Source organism: Oryctolagus cuniculus, chromosome 6 (assembly GCF_051225735.1).
Source record: "Oryctolagus cuniculus isolate XC-2025 breed Fujian yellow rabbit chromosome 6, ASM5122573v1, whole genome shotgun sequence".
NCBI classification, from domain to species: Eukaryota; Metazoa; Chordata; class Mammalia; order Lagomorpha; family Leporidae; genus Oryctolagus; species Oryctolagus cuniculus.
This window is the reverse complement of record NC_142872.1, coordinates 41,910,529-41,935,613: the sequence shown is the minus strand read 5'-3', so window position 1 is coordinate 41,935,613 and position 25,085 is coordinate 41,910,529. Positions and strand designations below refer to the sequence as shown.

Sequence of the window (25,085 nt, the reverse complement as noted above, 5' to 3'; positions counted from 1 at the left end):
GGGGGGGAAGTCATTGTAATCAATATTCTGTACTTTGGAAATTTATATTCATTAAATAAAAGTTAAAAAAATAAAAATAAAAAAATTGAAAAAAATTCAAGGTTTCACAGATAAATTTCTCTCAGGCTTACAATTTAGGATAAAATGCTGACAGTGGCAGAAGGCCAGGCATCCCCCAGACAGGGCTGTTGATGTAGGACTTACAGGTGCACTATCTGATTTAGGGTTGGATTGTCTTCCAAAGATTCGTTCATCTTACTTTTGCATTAACTGGTTGTAGACAGGGATGACACTTGGCTAAAGTCACTTAAGAGCAAGTTCAGCCTTTTAGGCCATAATGGCTAGACTTGCTAGTGGACTTGAAACCAATAGCCTTTTCCTTTTATGTGGTCTAAACCTTCCTGTTCAGGGAAGGCTAGGCAAGAACTCATAGCAAACCCATCTTTTGATGAAATACTAGGTTATGCCATCACAGGGCCTCACATACAGTAGGTAATGCTTGGTGAATGAATGAAATTCCAAACATATGACAAATTTGAAACTGAGAATGGGGAAAGGAATATTCTAGTGAATCATTCATTCATCCATTCATTCACTAGTGCTTCATATTGCCATGCACATGATAGAAGGATGTAGAAGAGAATAAGTCAGAGCTGATCCTTGCTTTCAACTTGCTTAAGGTCTAGTGAGAAAGGCCATTATCACACAAGGAATTACTGAGAAAAATAAATGTACCTGAGCCCCAGTCTGAAGTTTGTGGGGAGCAATCCGGACTAGACTGAGTTACTGGAATTAAGACTTATTCTATGCATCTGCTCTCCCACAATATGGCGCTGGGAGAGAAGTAAACAGCTTCTGCACAGCTGCCTCCAGTTCAACCAATAAACTGTAGGACTTGCTCCTGATTGGAGGAGAGCAGCGTACTCGGCGTGTGGGCAGCCGAGTTGGGATTGGCAGAGGAGGACTATAAAGGAGGAGAGAGACGGCATGCACCAGGAACATCTAAGGGGAACATCTAAGGGAACACCTGTGCAGCCCCCGAGAGAGCCGGCCGGCGGTGTGCCGCTCCCCTGCGGAAGTGGGGAATGTGGCCAGGGGGAACTGCCCTTCCACGGAGGTGGAAGGGATAGTAGCCAACCCGGGAAGAACCAGCAGCAAACCCGGGGAGGGCCGAGCAGACAGAAAGAACAGCGCAGGGTCCTGTGTCGTTCCTCCACGAAGAGGGGGAGCGACATAATGGTGCCGTGACTCGGATATGAAGCCTAGGCAGGGTTCAGTGTCGCTCCTCCACGAAAACGGGGAGCGACAAAGTTCAAGGAAGGCTTCTTAGTGGAAGCAATGAAACTTGAAAGCAAAGCAATCTTTGTGGTGTGAAGAAGGCAGGGTAAGCACTCTATGTGGAAAATGTGCAAGCCTTGAATTCAGAGTCAGAGCCACAGAGGGCATCAGGATTCAGGGACTACCTCTCCACATCAGCCTGGATGCAAATCTCAGCCCCACCACCTCCTAGCTGTGTGACTCCGGACACATGACTCAACCTCCCTGAGCTTCAGTGTCTTCTGCTGCAAACTCATAATCACTATACTGCTTGTGTCACAGGGCAGTTGTGAGGATAAACAACGACATATGTCACATCGGCAGGGCAGTACCAGGAAACAGTAAGTACTCATCTAGAGCTTGATATTCCCAGGGCTTTGTTTCCTTCGCATTATATTATTTGCTTTTCTGTCTTAAAAGGAACCGATAAAGACCTGAGGAATACATCTTCCTAGTTACACGTTGCTCTCAAACACTTGCCAGAATTGGTGCTAAGGTGTCCCTTGTGCTTCAGAGCTAGTAGCGGTGAGGCAGAGCACTTGTCCTGGCAGAGCAGTGGTAGCCAGTCTTTTGCACATCTGAAGTGGTGCAGAGTGCTGACCTGACATGGAAAAGGTCATCCCAATTCAGCCAACGTGTGTATGGGTTGCAAGACTGAAGAATAAGGATACTTGGTGCCTGAGATTAATCAAACAGCCTCTTCATTATGACAAAGGGAGCTAATAGGGCTTTTAGAATTTGTTTTGTTATCTCTCAACTGTAGAGAGAGTCAGGAAAACTTGAACTCTAAATTGCACAGTTAGAAAAGCTCTTCTTGTTGAATTTGTACCTTTGGAAAACACTGTGCCTTAACAAATGGCAACCTTATGGGGAAAAATGATTGGCACAAATGATAAAGAGTCATCGCAGAGTTGGGATGGGATCCTGGGACTTTGCTGCACTTGCTGTTCTAAAACTTTCTGGAAATTAATTTGTACTGTCTTTATCTTGTAAGGTATGTGTTAATATCTCCACTTCCAGGGGAGAGTACAGAGAGGTACAGAAAGATAAAGTTACTTATCCAATGACACACAGCTGGTGAGTGGCCAAGCCTGAGTTTGAGCTCGGCTAGTTTCAGGAAGGAAGAGATTGATTTCTTGACTTTGATCAATTATTATATAGTCCTTAGAGTTGTCATTTCTTAAATAAGGGCAGGGTTACCCACCCAAAAGTGAGCTTAGTCTTTAGAACTTAAAAGAGGTCTTTAAACATCTTGAAGTTTGTCTTATAAAATAAGTAAAATCTCACCTTTTTGGGAAGGATGCAAACCTCTCAGGGGTTTCCTTGGTGGATTATTCTAGGTGATATGGGATGAGTGTGAAGAGACACTCTGCTTTGCCTGATGAGATGCTGGGTTCACCTAGGGGGAGAGCAGCCTTTGGCATTTGGGATTTGTCTTTTTATCCGCCCACTCCCCTTTTCCTTCCAGAGGCTTCCCGGTGTCAGCTCTGGTGATCATGAAGTGAGCTGCATGTTCTGACTGTTACAGAGAGGGCGGTGACAGCAGCAGGAGAGAGAGACTGTGTGGGAGGGAGAAGGGGCGCTAGAATGAGCCCCACCAGCAAAGAGAGACTCGGAGAGGGGCACAGTAGAGGGGCTCTCTACTGTGGCCTGGGAAAGCAGCAGAGATTCTCTGTCTCCTTGTCTCCTCCCTGCTCCTATCACACAAAGGCCTATGAAGGTACTTTAAAAGGTTCATGGAAAAATGTATAAAAGGTATATTTATTTTTGGTGCAAAAATTTTGAAATCCATGCACAGCTTTTTCATTATACACATTTTTGGTGAATGCTTTGAATACCTCTTGTATAAACACATTGTGAAAACAAAGAGAAAGGCAGCAAGCAGGTAAGGAAGTGAGAAACAACAAAAAGAAGCAAGCAGATTGCTCCAGGTCGCAGCCCAGCTCTGGTGGCTGAGTTCTGGATGACCTCAGTGGATCACTTTCTTTCCCAGGCCTGGAGTTCATTCCATTTTGTAGAATGGGGGGTGGGTGAGATGAGCTCTCAGTGACCCTTCAGCTCTACCTCTCTTGGATTCTTTACATCAGAGCCAGGATATGTTCTTTGCACAACTGCTGGCCACATGCATGTGGCAACATGTTCTTTCCCAGACACCTTGTGGCCTACGAAGACTTCTCTCACCTCTGACTACCATACAGTTCAGGTGGTCTTTTATGGCCCTTGGATTATTGTCACAGGTGGTGGTTTTTCATTGTCATTCTCTGTAGAACTTTATTCACATCTTCCAGTCTAAGTGAAAGGCGAGCCCACTTTGCTCCCAGGACAAAAGCTAAAGCTCCTGCTTCTTAGCACTTTCTGTAGCATCCCAGGTCAGTGAGAGGCATCTGGACATACGTGGTCCACATCTGATGACAATATGGCCTACAGGTAGAACCACAGCCTGCTAGAAGGCCCTGGGGAACAGGAAGGTATCCAAGTGGAGAAGAAAACATCAAAGAGCCAACAGAATGGTCGTTTCTAAATACTCACAGTGGAAGGGCAACAGACATGTTCTGTAAGAGCCAGAGGACAGGTGGAGCCAGAAGTGTGCCACCGTGCATGGAGCACAGGCCACCTTGTTCAAAGAGGGTGTGGAAACTGTCAGAGCCCTTTGATAAGATAAAGGGATACCTGGGGTCCTAGTTCCCCATCACTGGGTGTTATGAAGGCAGGCCCCAAACAGAGGGACTTCTATTAGGGATGTGGTAAAGGAGATTCTGCCGCTTAAGGGGAGTGGGTTAGAAGCTCTCTTAGACTCTCAGCTGTCCATCTACTGCTTTACATTTTTTATGACTGGCTTTACTTCCTGCTATCCATGCATCTTTTACATTAAGACTCCATGTGATGTGTGGGTGCCAGTGTTTATTTCCACTCATTTATCCATTCTGTGACTTTGTAAGGAACACCTGGATTCAGTGGGAAAAAGTCAGGTGCAAGCCTTCCTCCAGGAGTTTACAGATAGAAAGGGAGAAAGACTTATAACAGTAAATCAGTTATTTAGTCTTACTTAAGGTTAGAGAAAAATACCTGGGGTTTTGGCATCATGCAATGGGAAATTTAGTCTAGAAGTGGTTTGGGGGATCTTAAAGATAGTATAGCCCTGTATATAGTATCATATATATTATATATATAAGATATATATAAAATCTTAAAGATATATATATGTAGTTTCTTATATATATATATATATATATATATATATATATATATATAATCTTAAAGATAGTATAGCCCGTATAGCGCTGGCCTGAAGTGCCGGCATCCCATATGGGCACTGGTTCAAGACCGGCTGCTCCATTTCCTGTCTAGCTCTCTACTGTGGCCTGGGAAAGCAGCAGAAGATGGCCCAAGTCCTTGGGCCCCTGCACCCACATGGGAGACCTGGAGGAGGTTGCTGGCTCCTGGCTCCTGGCTCCTGGCTTTGGATTGGTGCAGCTCCAATTGTGGCCAATTGGGGATTGAACCATTGGATGGAAGACCTCTCCCTCTCTCTCTCTCTCTGTCTCTCTCTCTCTCTCTCTCTGTGTAACTCTGACTTTCAAGTAAAATAAATAAATCTTTAAAAAAAAGATAGTATCTTTTCCCCAGATATGAGTCTCTTCCTTTTGCACTAGTAGTGGTGATGATGATTATGATGACAACGATGATTATTATGGTTTAATTACTAACATTGCATGCTTATCTGAGGCCATGCATTACTATAAACACTTAATATACATTATCTCACTTAATAAAACACCCCATGAGGATGTAGTTAACTTATTCCTTTTTTTAAATAAGGCAGTGAAAGTTCAGAGAGCGTAGGTAATTTGACTAACATCACACAGCTAATAAGGCAGAAATGAAACCCAGCTGTGCCTTACCCCAGAGACGCGCTTCACAATTATACTACCACCTTCCTAACAGGAGGCCGCAGAAACAAAGTGTAACTATGTGTGGCACTGAGACAGCAGCAAGAGAGGAGCCAGAGTAAGTGAGTGAGTTCAGCTCTATGGAAGGCGTTGACAGATTTCCCACCACAGGGGCACAAGGAGACTGGAGAACAGTTTCTTCTCAGGGTTGACCCAGCAGATGGACAATAGTGGAGAACTGAAGGTTTGTAGTAGCTGTCATATACCAAAACCTGTAACTCTAACATTGTCCAGAAATTAAGCTGTGACCACATGGCAGGAATGGCTGTCTGCATTGGTCCCCAGAACTACAATATGACCTGGGATGACTTGACCCCACTGTCCCTCCTTTAGTTCCTGTCACACTAAAAATGATCATTGTGGTGTAATTTTATCATTGTTTGGTAGAACAGGTGTCTAAAAGGAGTTTGAGCACCTGAGTTTGAAATTCAGATCTTTTGTTGTTACTGTCAGTGAGATTTGAACTCAAGCCATCTTGTCAAGGACACTCACACTTATGTTCCCACCTCTCCCATGCTCAGAAGTCACTGCTCATGGTAGTAAGAACATGGACATTGAGGTTCTATGGACCTGGAGGCTCCACTTCCATTGCTAAATAATCTTGGTGGATTAGAAACTCTCCTAGCTTTTCTTTGTCTGGAAAGTAGGGATGTTGTTAACTTCAAGGGCTATTGCAAGGCTCAAAAGATATATGATTATAGTTAGGAAAGTATTTTTAAAAATGTGCATCTAGGCCGGTGCCGTGGCTCACTAGGCTAATCCTCCACCTGCGGCGCCAGCACCCCAGGTTCTAGTCCTGGCTGGGGTGCCGGATTCTGTCCCAGTTGCTCCTCTTCCAGTCCAGCTCTCTGCTGTGGCCCAGGAAGGCAGTGGAGGATGGCCCAAGTGCTTTGGCCCTGCACCCGCATGGGAGACCAGGAAGAAGCACCTGGCTCTTGGCTTTGGATCGGCGTAGCGTACAGGCCGTAGCGGCCATTTGGGGGGCGAACCAACAGAAAAGGAAGACCTTTCTCTCTGTCTCTTTCTCTCTCACTGTCTAACTCTGCCTATCAAAAAATAATGTGCATCTAGGGGGCTGGCATTATGGCACAGCAGGTTAAGCCACTATTTGCAAAGCTGGCATCTTACATTGAAGTGTTGATTGGAGTCCTGGCTTCCCTGCTTCGATCCAGCCCCCTGCTAACGTGCCTGGGAAGGCTGCAGAAGGTAGCTCAAGTACATGGGCCCCTGCGACCCACATGGGAGACCAGTATAGTTCCTGGCTCCTGACTTTGGCCGTGGCCTGGACCTAGACCTGACTTTGTGTCCTTTTGGGGAATAACCAGTTAGTGGAAGATCTTTCTTTCTCTCTGTCACTCTGCCTTTTGAACTAGTAAATAAATGAACAAACACATCTTCTAAAAAAATTAAAAATGTGCATCCAGAATCAACAAATACATAAGGACAGAAAGTAGATACATGATTGCCCAGGGAAAGAGAGTAGTGGGAAGAGGATAGCCAGGGTTGAAGAGGGCAAGAGAACAATGGGGAATGAATTCTAATGATTTGCACATACTTAGAATATCAAACACTTAAGTTGGTAAATTGTATGATGTAATAAATAGAGGTATTTGATAAAATAAATAGTGATGTGTGAGCGCTTCAGTTTTTGTATGGTTCACGGTGACTTTGTGGGCAAACCAATTTTATGGAAACATAGACACCCAACTTTCTGATTAGATATATGTACAACTTGAGCACTTTTGTAAACATATGCCTGCATATATACCTGTACAAACCATGTGTGAACACAAAGAATTTTCCACCTGTGCAGAACCGATTGTAGCTTTTCAAAAGATGGTGGCATTTGGCAATGTATTTGGCCTTCTGCAATAACATGAATGGAGCAGGACAGATCAGGAGCTACTATTTCCAATTAGCAGATAAGGAAACAGGGCTGGAGCACTGCCTGAGAACACAAAATTACCCAAAGGTGGCATCCAGATAAAAAGCACGTGCGGGATTGTTTGTTTATTTATTAAATTATTTGTTTATTTATTTATTTAGACTCTGTCCATAAGCTCCCATCTCTGATTCAGAATCTGCTTCCTTCCTCTTTTCTGGACACCCCCAACTGGTGGCTGTTTGAACCCCCAAAAAATCCTTCTAAAGTGATCTGCTAGCAGAGTGCCGTTGGATACTTTGAAGTGCAGGCTTTCCAACAGGAACAGAAAGAATTGCAAACTAAAATGCAGCTTCTTCCTTTTGTTAAACCTTTCAAAAGCTTCCTTGGACCCTAACTCTATAATTACACCCTAATCACAGACACTCTGAAGGAGTGGGTCAGTTCCATGTAGCACCAGGCTAATTATGTGGTGGAATTTCCAAAAATTATCATTTTATAAATTGCATTATTCCTCTGAAGGGAGAAGAAAACACATCACATCCTCGACTATGTTTCAAACTGAATTAATTAGTAATGTGAAGCCTAATTATCAACTAATCTATTGGAACATGCAATTCTTTTGTATTTGGATAGTATATGCAATTTGCATCCTATTAGTTGGCAGTTGTAAGGATGTGAGAGCTCATTAGGTCAGAAGAAGAAAAATGCAAATTAGAAGATAAGGCAACCCAAGGGGCTGACTTGGGATGTTGTGACTGTGGGGTCACTGGGCAACAGATGGAGCTGGCTGTGTAATTACCTGGGGTCTTTCTGTGGCTCTGAGACTGCTGATGTATAATTTCTGTCTTCTCCCAGGGAGGTAATTATGCATGCCCACACCCTTGTTCTGTTTTTTCTCAAGCAGCAGAATGCCCCCAAGTTCTCCCTAAGAGATGATCTGGAAGGCATGGGATGCTCCTGCTAGCACGGTGCTCGGCCTCCATTGCTGATTCACCGTGTGACCTTAGCTGAATCATACCCCTTTGCTGGTTGTGTATCTGTTTCCTAAAAGCAACTGCACTTTAAAGGGAGTTGACTTCCAAAGTCCCTGCCATCAGCAAGGATCAAGGACTCAAAGGATATCAAGGGTACTTCTCACTTCAAAGGAAAGAAAAAAGTAAAAAATCCCATCTCTTCATTTCCCTGAATAGCCCCCAGTCATTTCCAATACAAATACTTCTGGAGAAAGTAACATATTGAGCTATTAACAGTTGAGTCTAAATTAACCTAACTGAATAAGCCCTTATTTCCAGCCCTGAACCTGAAATACTAGGATAGCCAGAGCAAGAACGTGTTAAAGGGAAATGAAAGGTAAGGCAAGGCTTTCTTTGAGTCTGGAGACCAGATCAGAAAGGGGGATCAAATTTTAGCACTAGACAGGATATTTTAGTCCCATTTTTAGATCCATGCATACTGTGCCTTAGTTCTGTTAATGATCTTCACTCCATCAATCTGTGGTTCAATTAATAATTAACATTTATCATAGAAATTAAAAAAAGCACACAGTATAACATGGCTAAAATCAGACATGGCTATATATTCAGTTAACAAGATGAAACTTTGTAGAAAGGCCTACCATTAAAGGAAACTGACTAATGTTCAAATCGCTGTATGGCAACACTTGTTATTGATTAAAATTTCATGGGAGATGCAATGACTTTGATAAACAATTTTGAATTTCCTTTAAGTGTTAAACACAGATTTGCCATATAACCCAGCAATTCTACTTCTGTTTATGTAATCAAGAGAAAAACTCAGGTATTAAGGTTTGCAGAAGGATTACTCATACTAGCCCAAACAGGAAAGCAATTCAGATGTTCGCCAACTGTTGAATGGATAAAAAATATGTGGAATATCATATATTACTATATATTTGGCAAGAAAAAGGAGTGAAGTGCCAATGCATACTGCAACATGGGTTAATCATGCAAATATGCAGAGTTAATACAGTCACAGTGGACCACATATTGTATGAGTCCACTTGTCTGAAATGTCCAGAACAGAAATGTCCTTAGAGATAGAAAGTAATGGTGGTTGCTTTAGAACTTGGGGAGCTTACAGGTTAATAGGGAATGAGTGCTAATGGGCATGGGAATTCTTTTCAGGTTGATTACAATTTTAACATTAAGACTGGATTGTGATAATGGTTTCATAACTCTGTGAATATAGTAAAAACCATTGAATGTTATACCTTAACTGGGTGAGTTTTATGACATGTGAGTTACAGCTTAATAAAGCTCTCAAAACATGAGATGAACACAAAATAAAATTACATTTGATTTTGGAAAAAAGCAGATGGAAATATCAAATGACAGATGTGCAAAACATGACCCAGGAAAAATAGACTTGACAGAAATAATGGACAAAAAATTCATAATGGCAGATGCTACTAAGTAAAATTTAGTATGTACAAAAGTGGTTTGATGAATCAAGTCGTCTTCATGGCATGGAAACAATGGTATCCAATAAAAAGAACTGTAGTACATTAAAAACTTTTTTTTTAACAGACAGACTTGTCTATCGCATATAGAAAAGAGAATTAAAGGTAAATTGACATAATGTTGTTCATGATGGAAAATTACTTTTGGTTAATGATTTGTCAATATTGGTATAATATGATTTTCATGGTTCTGTTTACTTGTAGTGAAATGATTATGAGGTCAAAATAGAGGGCCCAAGGGAATGAGTATTGTGGAGCAGTGGGTTAAGCTGCCACTTGAGACCCCTGCATTCCAAGTAAGAGTGCAGGGTTCAAGTTCTGGCTACTCTGGTTTTTTTTTTTTCTTTTCTTCTTCTTTTTTTTTAATCTTTGGGCTTCTAATACAATTTCCTGCTAGTGTGCCTTGGAAGCAGTAGATGATAGCCCAAGTACTTGGGTTCCTGCCACCCACATAGAAGACCCAGATGGAATTCTAGACTCATGAATTTGGTGTGTCCCAACCCTGGCTGTTGCAGCCATTAAGGGAATGAACCACCAGGTAAATACTTCTCTCTCTCTCTCTCTCTCTCTCTCTCTCTCTCTCTCTCTCTCTCTCCCCCCTCCCTTATTCCCTCTCTATTTTTCAAATACATAAATAAATCTTTGAAAAATGACAGAGGGAACAAAACAGTGGGATCAAGACATCTTGTATCCATTCAAAGATGTGGTGATTTTTTCTTTACTGCCAAGGGTCAGAGCTGATTAAAGCTGGCGTTGTGACTGATGAAGCTCTGCCCACTACATGCTCTCTTCCAAGGAAGGTAAGAAGTTCATGAGCAGTATGCTGTGATTTGACTGTGGAGGGGAAAGGTAAATTTGGTATTATCAAGACAGAGTTGAAACTCTGAGTTGCCCCTCCTACCCCCACAGTTCACACCAATCAAGGACCAGGGTAGCAAGCCTGGGCCCAAACATGGAGAGGGCTTGAGCTGAGAGTCTGCAGTGCTCCACTCACCAGATTTGCAAGGATGTAGTGATAGCCGATGCCATTCTTCTCCAGCTTTATAATCTACAAAACACAATGGGATAGGACTCATCAATTTTACTAATAATGGAAGCTACATAACAGCAGTATAATAGCAACTGTCATGAACTGGGTGCTTGCAATGGACCTGCTCCTATCCCTGGTATTCAATCTACAGTATTCCACCCAGCCAATACAATTGGCATTGCTATTATCTTTATTTTATAGTTGAGGAATTGTCATGGAGGGGTGAATTAAGCTCTTCAAGTTACTCAGCTGTTTAGAGGCTGATGCAGGACTTGAGATCAGTTTTGATTGCTTTTCAGGGAGGGTGATGTTGTTATAACCCCAAAGACCTAGCTGCAGTGCTCCTTGCACTCCTTCCACAAGGCTTTCCTTGTTTATGGGGATTCTTCCCTTGGTGAGGATCTAATGCTGTCAGAATTCGGTGTCACTGTCATCACAATGTCTGCTGCTTGGATGAGTGGATGTGTAGACGGGTGGTCACGTAGGCAGGTGGATGACTCCTTCAATTCCTTGCATGGACCACTCACAGGCACTGTTTTTTCTTTCCCTGAATTGTTGTGTTTTCCTCAATCAGCCAGTTGAGTACTTAGCTATTGATGGATCACTCAATTCAAATGCCGGAAGGGAGTATAAGGGTCAGCTGGTTCAGGTTCTCACTCAACAGATGGGAAGTTGAGGCCCAGATTGCATAGTAATCTGGTGGCAACAAAGTACAGGGACCTATTATGAACTTTTTTGTATGATGCCTGATTATGGTAATAATTAAGAACCAGGATCCCCAAATACCCTTCTATTCTGAACACTGACTGTGCCTAGTTACTGCAGGTAGGAAAAATATTTGTAGAATGAACTAACTTGAGGTTTGCTTGGGCAGTCAGACACACAACCTAGCAAGGAACAGTTTAGAATGCAGATCTTAGTTCTAGCCCTAGCTCAGCCTGCAAATTAACTTGATCAATTTCTTTTTTTTAATCATCAAATTGGGGTTAGTATACCCTGCTCAGTGCCTCTCCTCCTGTACTGCTGCAAGGAGACATAAAACATATGAGAAGCACTTGGGCTTCTGCTTTAACTGAATAAATTTTCAAGGTTATTAAATTCCACATTCAGACATCTACTTAATTGGATGTATGTGTATAGCAGCTCACATATTTTTTTAATGTGGGGAATAATTAAATGCAAGTGCCCACAATGAATGGTCTGAAACAGTGGTTAGATTGTGAAATTCTAGACCACAAAACTCAAGTACTATTGGGATGATAGTTTTATTAATAATTCTTCATTACTTTTTCATCATCTTGTCAAATGATTTGCTGCCCTTTCAACAATGAGATACCTTTTTCAAAAACCTATTCAGCTTCTAATAAACACAGAACAGCAAATAAAAGATGTATCAAAACCTACTATATCCAGGCAGTAGAGAGGTAGAAAGTGCAGAAGGAAGCATAGAAAATAGCCAGCCACTTACTTTTGACTGATAAAAATTGGTAATTTCACATAGTTAATCTAACACCAACCTTCATATCCTTCTAGTCACCTAACTATTCTTTGGTCAACCTCCCCTCCTTTACCACCTTCCTTTCACAAGCATTTATTAAGGTTCTACTATGTATGAAGCACCTTGCTAGCAACATGAGAGAATGAGCTTAGTGCCTACCCTCCTGGAGATGGCACTTCCCTGGGAGGATACCTGTAATGAACAGACCAATAGCTGAAGGTACAAACCGAGAATGGAGTTCTGAATGTCATTTACAGTTTCACAGGGGGCCCATCACCTCATTGACCCCATTACTCAAAACTCATTTCACTGGGTTGCCTTCATTCACAATCTTTGTGTCGAATGGCCTCCCTCATTATCTCTAATTAATCATGTTCTTTATGATGGAGCTGCAATCTCATTTCCCCCACAAAATCATCTATGATTAGTTAACCCACTCAACACACATTTATTGAACATAGTCCTAGACTGGAGAGCAACCTATGAATAGGTGCTGGAGACAGCTATGGACAAGCGAGGGAAATTCTGTATGCTCTTACATAGCTTGTAGACATTTTCATTGGGAGCCAGTTGGTAAATATATAAACAGATAATAAACAAGAGTAAAGCAGGTGAGAAGCATCATAAAGACAATAAAATGAGGTGGTGTGATGACTGGTCCCAGGATGTCCTGGTCTATGATTATCTCTAACTCATTCTATAGTTAGTAACTATCATAAAACTTGGTGTCTTACATATTGTTAAAGCATTATATTCTAATAGCCATATTGTCTGCTCATAAGCCTTCACCATCTTCCCACTATTTTTAGAATAAACCTCAAATTGTTTAGAATAATTCCTAAGGATATTCGGGATTATGTGTTTATCTTTGTACCATCATCTCCAGTAGAGCTCAGAATCCTTCACTCAGCCTGCTAGGCTGTACTATGAATTTCAGTACTCATGTACCCTCTAAGCCTCCCAACATGAACTTCCCTCCAGTTTAAAAACTCTTATCCAGCCAGTGGCCACCTGCAGAACCCAGTCCACATCCACTTGTGTGAGATCATTCTCAGAGTCTTCATTGATTGCTTTGTAGGTGCCAAGTATTATTCAAGGTACTATGGATAAAGCAGGCAAGAAGACACTACAAAAATCCCTGCCATCAGAGAGCTTACATTCTATTTGGGATGCTGGACCCAGGGATAAGAAGTGAATTCCTTACTTAGAATTTGGTGTCACTGTCTCCTTCCTTAGGCTGAGCAGAACATTTTGTATTTGGCTGCAAAGATCCTAGATACTGAGTTTTAGATGGTATAGGTTGATGTCCAGTGTGTCAGATTTTAAATCTGATGAAGACTGTAGACTCATCATTCTCACTAACTAGTTATCAGAGCTTAAGGCAAATCATTCAGCCAGTCTGATTGTCAGACATCTCTTCTATACAATGTTAACATAAGCAGTAAGTCAAGTGATCTGTAAGATTCTGTCAACCCTTTGCTCTTACTTTTCATGATACAAAAATGAGACAGCTTAAAAAATAATGTCAATATATCACAATCTAAAGTACCTGTACAAACAAGTCACTTCCTAATAAAATATAAATTTGTCCTCTGACAAAATAGGTGTTGACAGACAGTAGAGGCAGAAAGTTGTATTTTTAACAGTATTTTAACAGATTTTTAACAGAGCCCTGTAGTCAGATCAAGTTGGGTTTGACTTCTGGCTTTTTAATTATGCTATATGTGAGATTTTGGACAAATATAATCCCTCTTTTCTTCAGTTGTAAAATATGAGACCTGATATATGCTGTTGTATTGAGTTGATGTGAAGATGAAATAGAATTATGCATGGTAAGAATTTTGCACACTGTCTGCTATACAGTAAGCATTCAAAAAATTATAGCAATGGCTATTGGCAGTACCCCAGAACAATGTAAGGCAAGCATCTCATTATCAGTCAGCGCTTTCTTCTCCTCCTAGCTCATCTCATTTTTTCTGTCAGTTTTGTTGAACAAGGACTCACTTTTCTATTTTACAGATGAATACACTTATACCCAAATATGACTCTAAGAGGGAAATGACTCTAAGAGGCCTGTACTAGTTAGCACTAAGAACAACGACAATGGGAAACACATGTATCACTTGGTGTAGAGGGGTTCTATTCTAAGGCTTTGCCATGTACTGACTTTTAAAAGTCCTCACGAAAGCTCTCTAATGGTGGCGATAATGATGTTGATGCCCACATTACAGTTCAGGAAACTGACGCATAGCAAGATTAAAAGCCTGACCCAAGATCACAAAGCTAGTAGTACTAGAACTGGGATTTGAATTCCAGCAGTCTGGGTTCCAAAGTCTTTGCCCATAACCATTGCCATGTCGTGCCTGAGTTACAAACTTGAATTCATTTGAATCTGACTTCAGCCCAGAAAGCTTCATTTCAGTAGAAACAATTCTTGATGTTTTCTCATTCCAAGAGCAGAGGCCAAGTCCACACATTTTCAAGTAGAACACATAGAGTTAATGCCTTAAAGACTGCAGGAATTTCAAGATCTCTTCTTGTTCCTATGCTCAAGCTTCTGAGTGGTTGCCGAGCTGGTGCTGAGAGTCCCTGGGGGGACCCTAGGACTTGAGGGCCATTAGCAAGCTTTGTCATGCTGTCAAGTACCTAAAACTACCATTTTTTATTATATAGTGCTGTTAGAAAATGATTGCAAAGTTCTCTCCTTGCTAGCTCACCTGAAATACACAAATGGCATTAAGAAAGACAAGAGATTTGCACAAAGTCTTGCTAATTCTGTGGTGGGCAAATGCTTTTGTTCTGCTACTGTAGGAGCTGCAGCTCAGAGAACACTGGGTAAAAACTATTGAGGTTACAGTGCCTGTTTTTAGAATGTACAATCAATTGACTTCTCATAGACATGTGGGTGCTCAAGGAAAACAGTAGAAAGGGAGGTAGCTGCTACTTTCTTGGATTCTTAAAACAAGTTAGTGGGCCAAAGAAGCGAGATGGCAAGCACTGCACCAGTGAATGACAAAGGCTGCAATGAAACCCAGGAATCTGGCTCGACACCCCTGTTCCTAATGCAATAGCATTCCTTAAACCTTAAAATGCAGTGTCATGTATTACTCAACCATAAAGGGAAAAACTGGCGGTGAGATCTTGGTCATCCTGTCTGAGAATCCTTTGAAGTCCCATTATTTATGCTACTTCATAAACTTCCAGAATTAAATTTTATGAATTACAGAATGTGATATAGAAAGAATCTAGTCTCATTACATCAAGAACTCTCTTTATAGCCCTCCTTAGAACTCCCAAGGCCAAAGTTCATCCAGCTTTCCCTGAATATTCCCCCGTAGTCACCAGGGATCTTGGTGCCTTCACTACCTGGCCCAAGATGGCATTGAGGCGTTCTGATTCACAGTCCACCACCACCAGCCGCTCCTTTTTCTTCTCCAGGTCTTGAAAGAGCATCCGGTAGCCCTCCTCTGTGGTGGTCAAAATGTTGACTGCTGTCACCTGCCAGTTCTTCTCAGCCGCTGTGTCCAGGACTTTCTGCAGGACCGACAAGCCTGGGAGTTGGACAAGTAGGACAGAGAAACCAGACAATTAGGAGATGCAAAGGCACCGTCGTCCACTTTCAGTGGGCATGTACCTCCCCTGTTAGCCTTCAAGCCTGCTCCTCCACTCGGCTCAGCTCCAGCTTTCTCTGACTGTCCATGTCTGAATTCTGTGAGGGCAGGCATGTGGTTTCTTTTGTGTTTCTGTTCTCAGAACAGAGTAGACAGTAGAATTAGTGATTAAATACATCATCTGAGGCTCATATCCTACATACCGGCAAAATGACCTTGAACAGATGGATTTGCCTCTCCAAACTTTAATTTTTTCAGAGGTAAAGATTCACCTTACAAGGGTAGTATGAGGATTAAATAGTAATGTGTGATACACAGCAAAGTCTGATACCCACAGAGATTTAAAAAAATTATACAGAGGACAGATTTCATGTATTTCGTATATATAGTTTTAAGAACATAATGATATTTCCACCCTCCTACCTCCCTCCTAACTTCCCTCTTCCTCTGTTTCCTATTTTTCTTTTAATTTTTGCAATAGCATATTTTCAATTTTCTTTATGATCACAAGCTTAATCCTCTGCTAAATAAAGATCTTTACAAATAGAAATGGAAAGATCACTGTTACTCAGGACTATAGACAAGGGCTATAAGCAAATCTCAAGATGTCAATTTCACTCACATACTTTTTTTTGTACTTTATATATTAGCTACCACAAATCAGAGAACACATATGATATTTTCCTTCTGGGGATCAGCTTATCTCTCTAAGCATCCTGGTTTCCAGTGACATCCACTTTGCTGCAAAAGATAGGATTTCATTCTTTTTGATGGCTGAATAGTATTCCATTGTATATTTCCTTTATCCAGTCATCAGTTGATGGACATCTGGGTTGATTCCATATCTTAACTATTGTGAATTGAGCTGCTATTAAAATGGGGACACAGAGAACTCTTTCATATGATGATTTCATACCCTTTGAGTAAATTTCCAGGAGTGGCATGGCTGGATCATATGTAAGATCTATTTTCAGATGTCTGAGCATTCTCCATACTGTCTTCCATAATGATTCTACAAGTTTACATTCCCACCAGCAGTGTACTAGTGTGCCTTTTTCTCCACAACCTCCCCAGAATTTATTATTTTGGGATTTTTGGATGTAGCCATTCTAACTGGGGTGAGGTAAAACTGTGTTGTGGCTTTTGTTTGCATTTCTCTGATGGCTAGTGATCCTGAGCATCTTTTCACGTGGCTATTGGATATTTGTAGTTTATCCTCCCAAAAAATGCCTGTTCATTCGGCCCATCAGATTGTTTGTTTTGTTTTTTGTTGAGTTTTTATTGAGTTCATTATATATGCTGAACATTATTCCTTTATCTGATGTATAGTTGATAATGTTAACTGTTTTTTCCATGGGCATTCAGTAATTTCCTACTAAATATATCAGCCTGACTTCTAAATAGCCATCTAATAACTATCAAATTTGTGTATGTTCAATATTTCCTCAATGCCAAATGAATTATCTCTCACACATGAAGTGTTCAATAAATATGTACTGAATTAAACCACTCTCCTCTGCTCTGTAACTAAATATGTAGAGAAGCTCATTACTCGGTACTGCATCATGTTTTATCTTTGAGACTTAGGTTGTAGGTTAGCCTCCTATTGCTGTTTGCTGTTTTTTTTTTTTTTGTTTTTGTTTTTTTGACAGGCAGAGTGGACAGTGAGAGAGACAGAGAGAAAGGTCTTCCATTTCCGTTGGTTCACCCCCTAATGGTCTCTGCGGCCAGCGCGCTACACCAGTCTGAAGCCAGAAGCCAGGTGCTTCTCCTGGTCTCCCATGCAGGTGCAGGGCCTAAGGACTTGGGCCATCATCCACTGCACTCCCGGGCCACAGCAGAGAGCTGGACTGGAAGAGGAGCAACTGGGGCAGAATCTGGTGTCCCGACCAGGACTAGAACCTGGTGTGCTGGCGCCGCAGGCGGAGGATTAGTCTATTGAGCCGTGGCACCGGCCTGCTGTTGTTTTTTAAAATAAGATTTATTTATTCATTTGAAAGACAGAACTATAGGAACAGAGGGAGGCACACACACACACACACACACACTCAGCTTCCATCTCCTGGTTCACTCCCCAAGTGGCCACAGTGGACATGGCTGGACTGGGCCAAAGATAGGAGCCTGGAACTCTATCCAGATTGTCCATGTGGGTGACAGCACCCAAATACTTGGGCCATCTTCTACTGTTATCTCAGGAACATCAGTAGGGAGCTGGATTGGAAGTGGAGTAGCTGGAACTCAAACTGGTGCCAATACGGGATGCTGGCTTATTAGGTGCTTATTTAACCCACTGCGCCACAGTGCTGGTCCCCTCCTATTGCTATTGTAATGAATGACTACCCATTTAGTGGCTTACAACAACACAAAATTATCATCTTCTACTTCTGGAGTCCATCTTAACATTCCTGAGTCCCAGTAGCACTACTAATTTGATATAGGTCTCCCTGGATTAAAATCAGAGGAAAAAATCCATTTTCTTTCTTTTCCGGCTTCTCAATGCTGCCTGCATTCCTTAGATGGTGGTCCCTTCCCTTTTCAAAGCTAGCAATGCTGGCTGAGAGGTTTTTTTACATTGTACCACTCTGACACTGACTCTTCTTGTCTCCAACTTGCATGGATAAGGACCTTAATGATTATATTATAGCCATCTGAATAATCTAGTATAATCTCACTGTTTAAGGCCAGTGAATTAGCAACCTCAATTTTTTTTGTCTGTAATCTCAGTTACCCTCAGCCATATGACATAAGGTTCCAGGGATTAGGACATGAGCATCTTTGGGAATGATAGTAAGGTTATCATGCTGTCTATCACAAATCCTTATTTTGTTTTAAATATTTATTTATTTATTTGAAAGAGAGAGTGAGAGTTATTCGGACTTGAATTGCCACTCCAGTATGGGATGCCAGCATCGGAGCAGTGGATTAACACACTACACCACAGCACTGACTGCATTTTTGCACTATTAACCATTCTTTGGTAGGTAAATCATTTTGAAGGCCCAGTAACACTTCTACTAATCCCTCTATAGAGAATAACACAGTATCTCAAGAATCACCTACAGATTGGATCTATGATGTTGATGTTTTCTCTCTTTATTCAGTTTCAGGACAGTTTTTTAGTGTGTTTAAGCTTCGCTTTTGCTTAAAATTTACTGTTTGGTACAGCGCTACTACCTTTCCTCTCTTTAATTCAGTTAATCCAGGAAGGCAAGTACTATTATTATCCTTATTTTACAGGTGTGGAAATGATGATTGCAAGAGATTTAGTTATTGATCCAAGGTCATACACAAAGCAAATGGCAGAGTTCTGGGAGTTGAGTTCTCAGCTGGATGGACCCCTTTGGAGAATGTGGTCGCCCCAGAGGTGATCTTTCATAAACAAAGTTGGATTTTTCTGACAGTGCGACTTCTAGCTTTCATTGTGTATTAGACTAGAAAGGTGTCCTACAATAAACCTTCTCCAAGCGATCCCTTACTGGCTGCTGTCAGAGAAGGGAAATCATCAAATAGGGATTAGAAGGCAAGAATCAAAGAAAACAGGGCGACTTCTAGTTTCTTCCTCTGCCAACTCTTTTCCACCTGAATAACGCTTTCCTAATTCTGCCTGAAAAGTCATTTCCACATGCTAACCTTCTCCTCAGAATCTTCCAAGAGTCCCTACAAGCAACTATGTCAGTGAGAATACAGGGGTTGCATGACTCATTTATTTATTTATTTCCACTAATAATGACCAAATTCTTCCAGGACTCTTTAGTATACAATGAGAGAGTGTGATAGTACGAGACAACCACCACAGAGGTTAGAGAAAGTAAAAGAATTTCCATCCAGAGGAGTAGGAAATAAAGAGTGGTATTTGAACAGATTGTGAAAGAGAGGAAGAATTTACATACATAGATTTGAGAAGGTAAATGAATTCCAGAAAATGGGGATGGCATGAATAAAAATAGAGAGAAGAAAAATTAGGAGACATTTGGAAAATGTGATGTAAAATTCAAGAGGCAGAAAGCACTGAGAGGAAGTATGCTGCTGGTGGTGGTTGTGGTGGTGGTGGTGATGAGTATGAAACCAGTGAACAAAAATGAAGGATATTAAGCATTTACTATACTGCAGGCAGTGAACAAGCCCCTTTTACCAATTGTGTCATTTAATATTCATGGGACCTAAATGAGATAGAGGTTATTTTAAATTAAAGAATATCTCTGTTACATAAATGGTGAAACACAAGTATTGAGCGTGTGCCCGTGGCTGGTACTGTGATATGGTAGGCTAAGCCTCTACCTGTGGCACCAGCGTTCTATATGGCGTCATTTCCTGTCCCAGCTGCTCTTCTTCCAATCCAGCTCTCTGCTTATGGCCTGAGAAAGCTGTGAAAGATGGCCCAAGTCCTTGGGTCCCAACACCCACTTGGGAGACCCAGAAGTAGCTCCTGGCTCCTGACTTTGGACTGGCTCAGCTCCAGCCATTGCGGCCATCTGGGAAGTGAACCAGGGGATGGAAGACTTCTCTGACTCTCTCTCTGTCTTTAACTCTACTTCTCAAATAAATAAATAAAATAATTTAAAAAAATTTAAAAAGATAGAGTGTGCCCAAAGTCAAACAGCTGGAGAGACTGGGACCTAGAATTTTGACTCAGGTCTATTATTAATTTATTTGAGAGAGAAGGAGAGGGAAAGACAGACATCTTATTCACGGTTTCAGTTTCCAAATGCCAACAATGGTTGGTTTGGGGCTGGGCTGAATGTGGAGGATGCAAACTCAATCCAGGTTTCCCTCAGAGGTGGCAGGGAGGGAACTACTTGAATTATCATGGCTGCCACTCAGGTTTGCATTAGTAGGAAGCTGGAATGAAGATCAGAGGCAGGGACTGAACCTAGGCAATCTGATATGGGAAATGGGTATCTTAACTGCTAGGCCAAATGCCTGCTCACCCCTTTCTTCAAATTTTTATTTATTTTAGAGGGAGGGAGGCAGAGAGAAAGAGGAAGAGAGAGACTATACTCTTAATAACCATGCTGTGAGCAGGGAGCTATTCATCTGAGATTTGGATATTGAGTCTGGACTCTGGAGTCATGGAAGCTTGGTGAGCTAAAGAGTGACATGGTGCATTAAGAGGATTACTCTCTCAAAGGGTGTGTTTTCATACTGTGAATTAGGGATTAGCTACCAAGAAATTAGTTCACAGAAATAAATAATTTTAAAAATCATTTCCTCGTGCTTTTCAGCAAGGCAGTAAGACATCATACTTCCTGTTGGCAGTTTTCTCTTCATCCATCAACAGTCTCTGTTGTAACCCTTGGCTTACCCCGGTCTGCATCATAAATGTAGACAAATTTCTGCCACTTGTAATGGTCAATGATGCTGATGAGGGCATCCTGCAGTTCAGGGCGCAGCTGAAGGACAAACTGATTGGATGTGTCAACAGGAAAGCTGGGCGTAATGAAGCAGACGTGAAGGGCCCCACAGAAGGAGGTCAGCATGTTGACAGTCCTCCGTTCATAAAACCCAAAGATGGCATAGACTCCTTTGGAGAACTGAGAACAGACTAGAAGAGAAGAGAAAGATTACTGGATAGAAGATGCTATGAATAAGCTATCAGATTGTTCCAAAACAAATTAATACACTAGTTTTTTCATCCAACCCATCACACATCCATCCATCCATCATTTAGCCATCTATCTATCTAACCAACCAAACTAGCCATCTTTTCATCCAGGTACACATCCATTCTTTTTATCTTTCCCATCCATCCAGTCCATCTGTCCTATCCATCCCACTTCTTATCCATCTGTTGTCAAGGGTATTATGGTAGCCATGTATACAAAACATTTCCGTATATTGTCTCACTTTGTCTCTACATTGATTCTGTAAAAATAAGAAAAAGATGACTGAATAATTTTTTAAATGAGAAAATCCAAGGCTCATGAGATTAATGGACACATTCAAGGTTGCACAGCTTGGATATATTTGACTGGGGCAGGTATCTTGACTTTTAATCTAGTGATTTTTCCATTACATTTTCTATTACTTCAAGGAGTACAAAAATGCTACAAGAAGAAAGATTCCTGCCTACTGTTACTGCTGAGACATGTTTAAGAAGACAAGTGTTGGTTTTCCCAGCTAGCCCTCAGCTCTCAGTGTACATTTCTCTGCTGATGTTCATTCTGTTTGTACATTTTGCTCACTGATTTTTTATGCCCCCCCCCACCAATGTATCAGCCATAAAGTGTAGTTGTATGAACATTTCCCCAGGATCCATTTTGTAGTGTCCAAGTGTGATTCCCAGTTCTGGTTTATGGTTGATTATACTGTTGGTTAGAATATAGTGCTAATAAGTCCAAGGTCATAGGATCAAACTCTAAGTCAATTAGCTCCTAAACTTCATTTTCAAATGAGAGTTCACAGTCTTTGTCTATTCAGGAGATTAACCCTCAGGCTATCTCAATCACTTTCAAATGAAATGAGAGGATCAGTTATCTTCCTCAAAGTCAGTATTGTAGAGTGCTGTACAGTCCTTTTACATCTGTGAGGCTATTTGGTCCTCATCACAACCTTGTGATTTAGGTATTATTAGTTTTTTCTTCTAAGATTAAAAAGTTAATTCTCTTTAGTCCTCTGCTCTCTTTATCACACCACTTAATACCATGACTCCACATTTCCTTGCTATATGGTTTCTCAGATTGTGTAATGTGAGCATTGCGCAGATAAGTCCCATTACACATCAGTCCTGTGAGCCGCTCTTTAAACAAGAAAAGGCTTCTTCCAGACCCAGAAGGCACTGTTTCACATGTTTTCTCTTATATGGAAGTTAATATTTATACATAGCTTAAAATGTGTAGAGCCCCCATTTTCGCTGTTTAGATATTATAAACATTGTCTTCACTGAATAACACCAGGAGAAGCTCCTGGCGCCTGGCTTCAGATCAGTGCGGTGCGCCGGCCATTGGAGGGTGAACCAACGGCAAAGGAAGACCTTTCTCTCTGTCTCTCTCTCTCACTGTCCACTCTGCCTGTCAAAAAAAAAAAAAAAATAATGCACCCTTGCTTCCTCACTTCATAAATCTTGTCATGAATCTCACATTATGTGGGATCAATATTCCTACTATTAAGAAAAATAGTTTGCATGTGTCTACAATATTTACATATGAAATGATTATGTTAAATATAGTTAAATCTATGTGTGCTCATTGAACTCTATTCTGTTTTATTTGAAACATTTTAAAATAAAATTAAAAAAAAATAGAGAAAGAAAATGCTTTTTTTTGGTTGATCAAAAACACTTGTGAAATATTGTACACCATGTCTTCAACTTATAGTTTCATACTGCACACCAGCTCTATAAAAGATTATGAAGCATCCTGTTGGATTTTGTCTCAGATTTTGTCAAATTTTTTTGCTCTCATGACCCTTTTTTGGTGGCTATTGTTAATATTTGAAGATCCTTTGGGCCATGCTGCACTAAAGAATACAATATCAGTGGTGCCCAATTGTGTTCCATGAGCCTCTGTTCTTTCCTTTCCTAGAGACAGGGCTTGAAAGAACATTGTCTCTTTTATATATATATATATATATATATATATATATATTTTTTTTTTTTTTTTTTTTTTGGGTCAGGCTGAGTTAGACAGTGAGAGAGAGAGAGAGACAGAGAGAAAGGTCTTCCTTCTGTTGGTTCACCCCCCAAATGGCCACTACGGCTGGCACTGTGCTGATTCGAAGCCAGGAGCCAGGTGCCTCCTCTTGGTCTGCCATGCAGGTGCACAGCCCAAGCACTTGGGCCATCCTTCACTGCCTTCCCGGGCCACAGCTGAGAGCTGGACTGGAAGAGGAGCAACCGGGACAGGACCGATGCCCCAACCAGGACTAGAACCCGGAGTACTGGAGCCACAGGTGGAGGATTAGCCTAGTGAGCTGTGGCACCAGCAGAACATTGTCTCTTAAAGATTGTAACTGGATTACCCAAGTCACCTGTCAAGTTCCGCCTAAAAATGAACATACCATTTTTGGAAATATACAAGGTGATCATTAACATCTGCTTGTGTACTTCCAATTACAGGATGCTCAGTACTTGAAGTGCCTGGTCCACTGGGAGACTGCTCTTTGAACCAGAACGTCATGGAATACCTGCTCTTCGTTTGTGCCACAGCCTTCCTGGCATCTAACGGTAGGACTCATGGCCTTGAGTTTTATGGATTTGGTTTTCAGTGACAAAAGCAATTCTATGCAGAAGCCAAAGGAATCAAAGGAACAAAAAAAGAGCAAACAAAAACACATTATTTCCCTTCCTCATACAAAACCTCTAGAAAGCAGTCTTATTTTCACAGGAAAAGTATAACCTGACCCTGACACAGAAGTGAATGGCTTGTTCCACTGAACTAAGCCACCTTACATACTCTTCTTGCTCCCGACTCCGGCCATGCTGCCCTTCCCTGTGTCTCAAGACTATGAGCTCATTCTGCCTGGGAGACTGCACTGGCTGATCCCTTCCTGCCCACAATTCTCTGCTCTTACATCTTTGCAAAGACCATGCCTTTTTAGCAGCTAGGTCTGAGCTGAAGTCTCACCTCCTTAAGTAGGCCTTCCTTCATTGCCTTTTCTAAACAATGACCCCAGCTTCCTTCCCTTCATCCCCTGGGAGTCTCTGTTAAATCACCCTGTCTTACTTCTCATACTTTAATCGTAATTGTCTGAAATAATTTTCTTGGATATCTGTGCCCACTTAGATCAAAGTAAACTCCCAAAGCTGGCAGGAATGCAGGGACATGATGGATGCTTAATAAATATTTAATGAATGCTTGATGAGGGGGTCACATGACCTGTTCCGGGGATGAGGAGGAGCTGGGCCCACACCTGGATGACTGTTGGGTCACCCTGGGCATCCTGCTCTTTTGTCTTGGGTAGCTGTCTTTCATAGCAGCTATTTATCCTCTACTACCTGCACTACTTTCTCTTTCCTCCTAATGAGGACATCGGACCCATTCACAGCCCACAATAAGCACTGTCTTTAAATGTCTATTATAATTACTGGAATCAGGATTTTCAGAAATATGAATTTCTCTACCAGGTAGCATACATTGTATATTATTCTCCCGTGTTAAATATAGATTTGTCAAAACTCACAATCCATCTTACAGGGGGAAGTGCATATGGGGAGCACATAAATCCCATTAAAATATTATAATATACTCTCCATGATATTTTTAGGATCTCTTCTCTCCCCTTGCTGCAATGAAATATTATCCTGCTGGTTATAAATCTTACATTCTAGATCTATTCCTGCATGTCATCTACCTGGTTCCACACATATAGTTGAGCCTC

At 41.4% G+C, this 25,085-nt stretch overlaps 1 protein-coding gene across 2 annotated transcripts in view; it reads right to left on the bottom strand.

Moving 5' to 3' along the window:
* GRIA1 (glutamate ionotropic receptor AMPA type subunit 1) overlaps positions 1-25,085 on the bottom strand; it is a 331,029-nt gene that overhangs the window by 143,199 nt on the left and 162,745 nt on the right. For both annotated transcript variants that reach the window (XM_002710324.6, XM_002710325.6), the window contains exons 3-5: positions 21,073-21,312; positions 15,526-15,710; positions 10,626-10,679 (exon numbers count right to left, since the gene is read on the bottom strand). In XM_002710324.6, the coding sequence (XP_002710370.1) occupies positions 10,626-10,679; positions 15,526-15,710; positions 21,073-21,312 (479 nt within the window). The remainder of the gene's footprint in view (positions 1-10,625; positions 10,680-15,525; positions 15,711-21,072; positions 21,313-25,085) is intronic.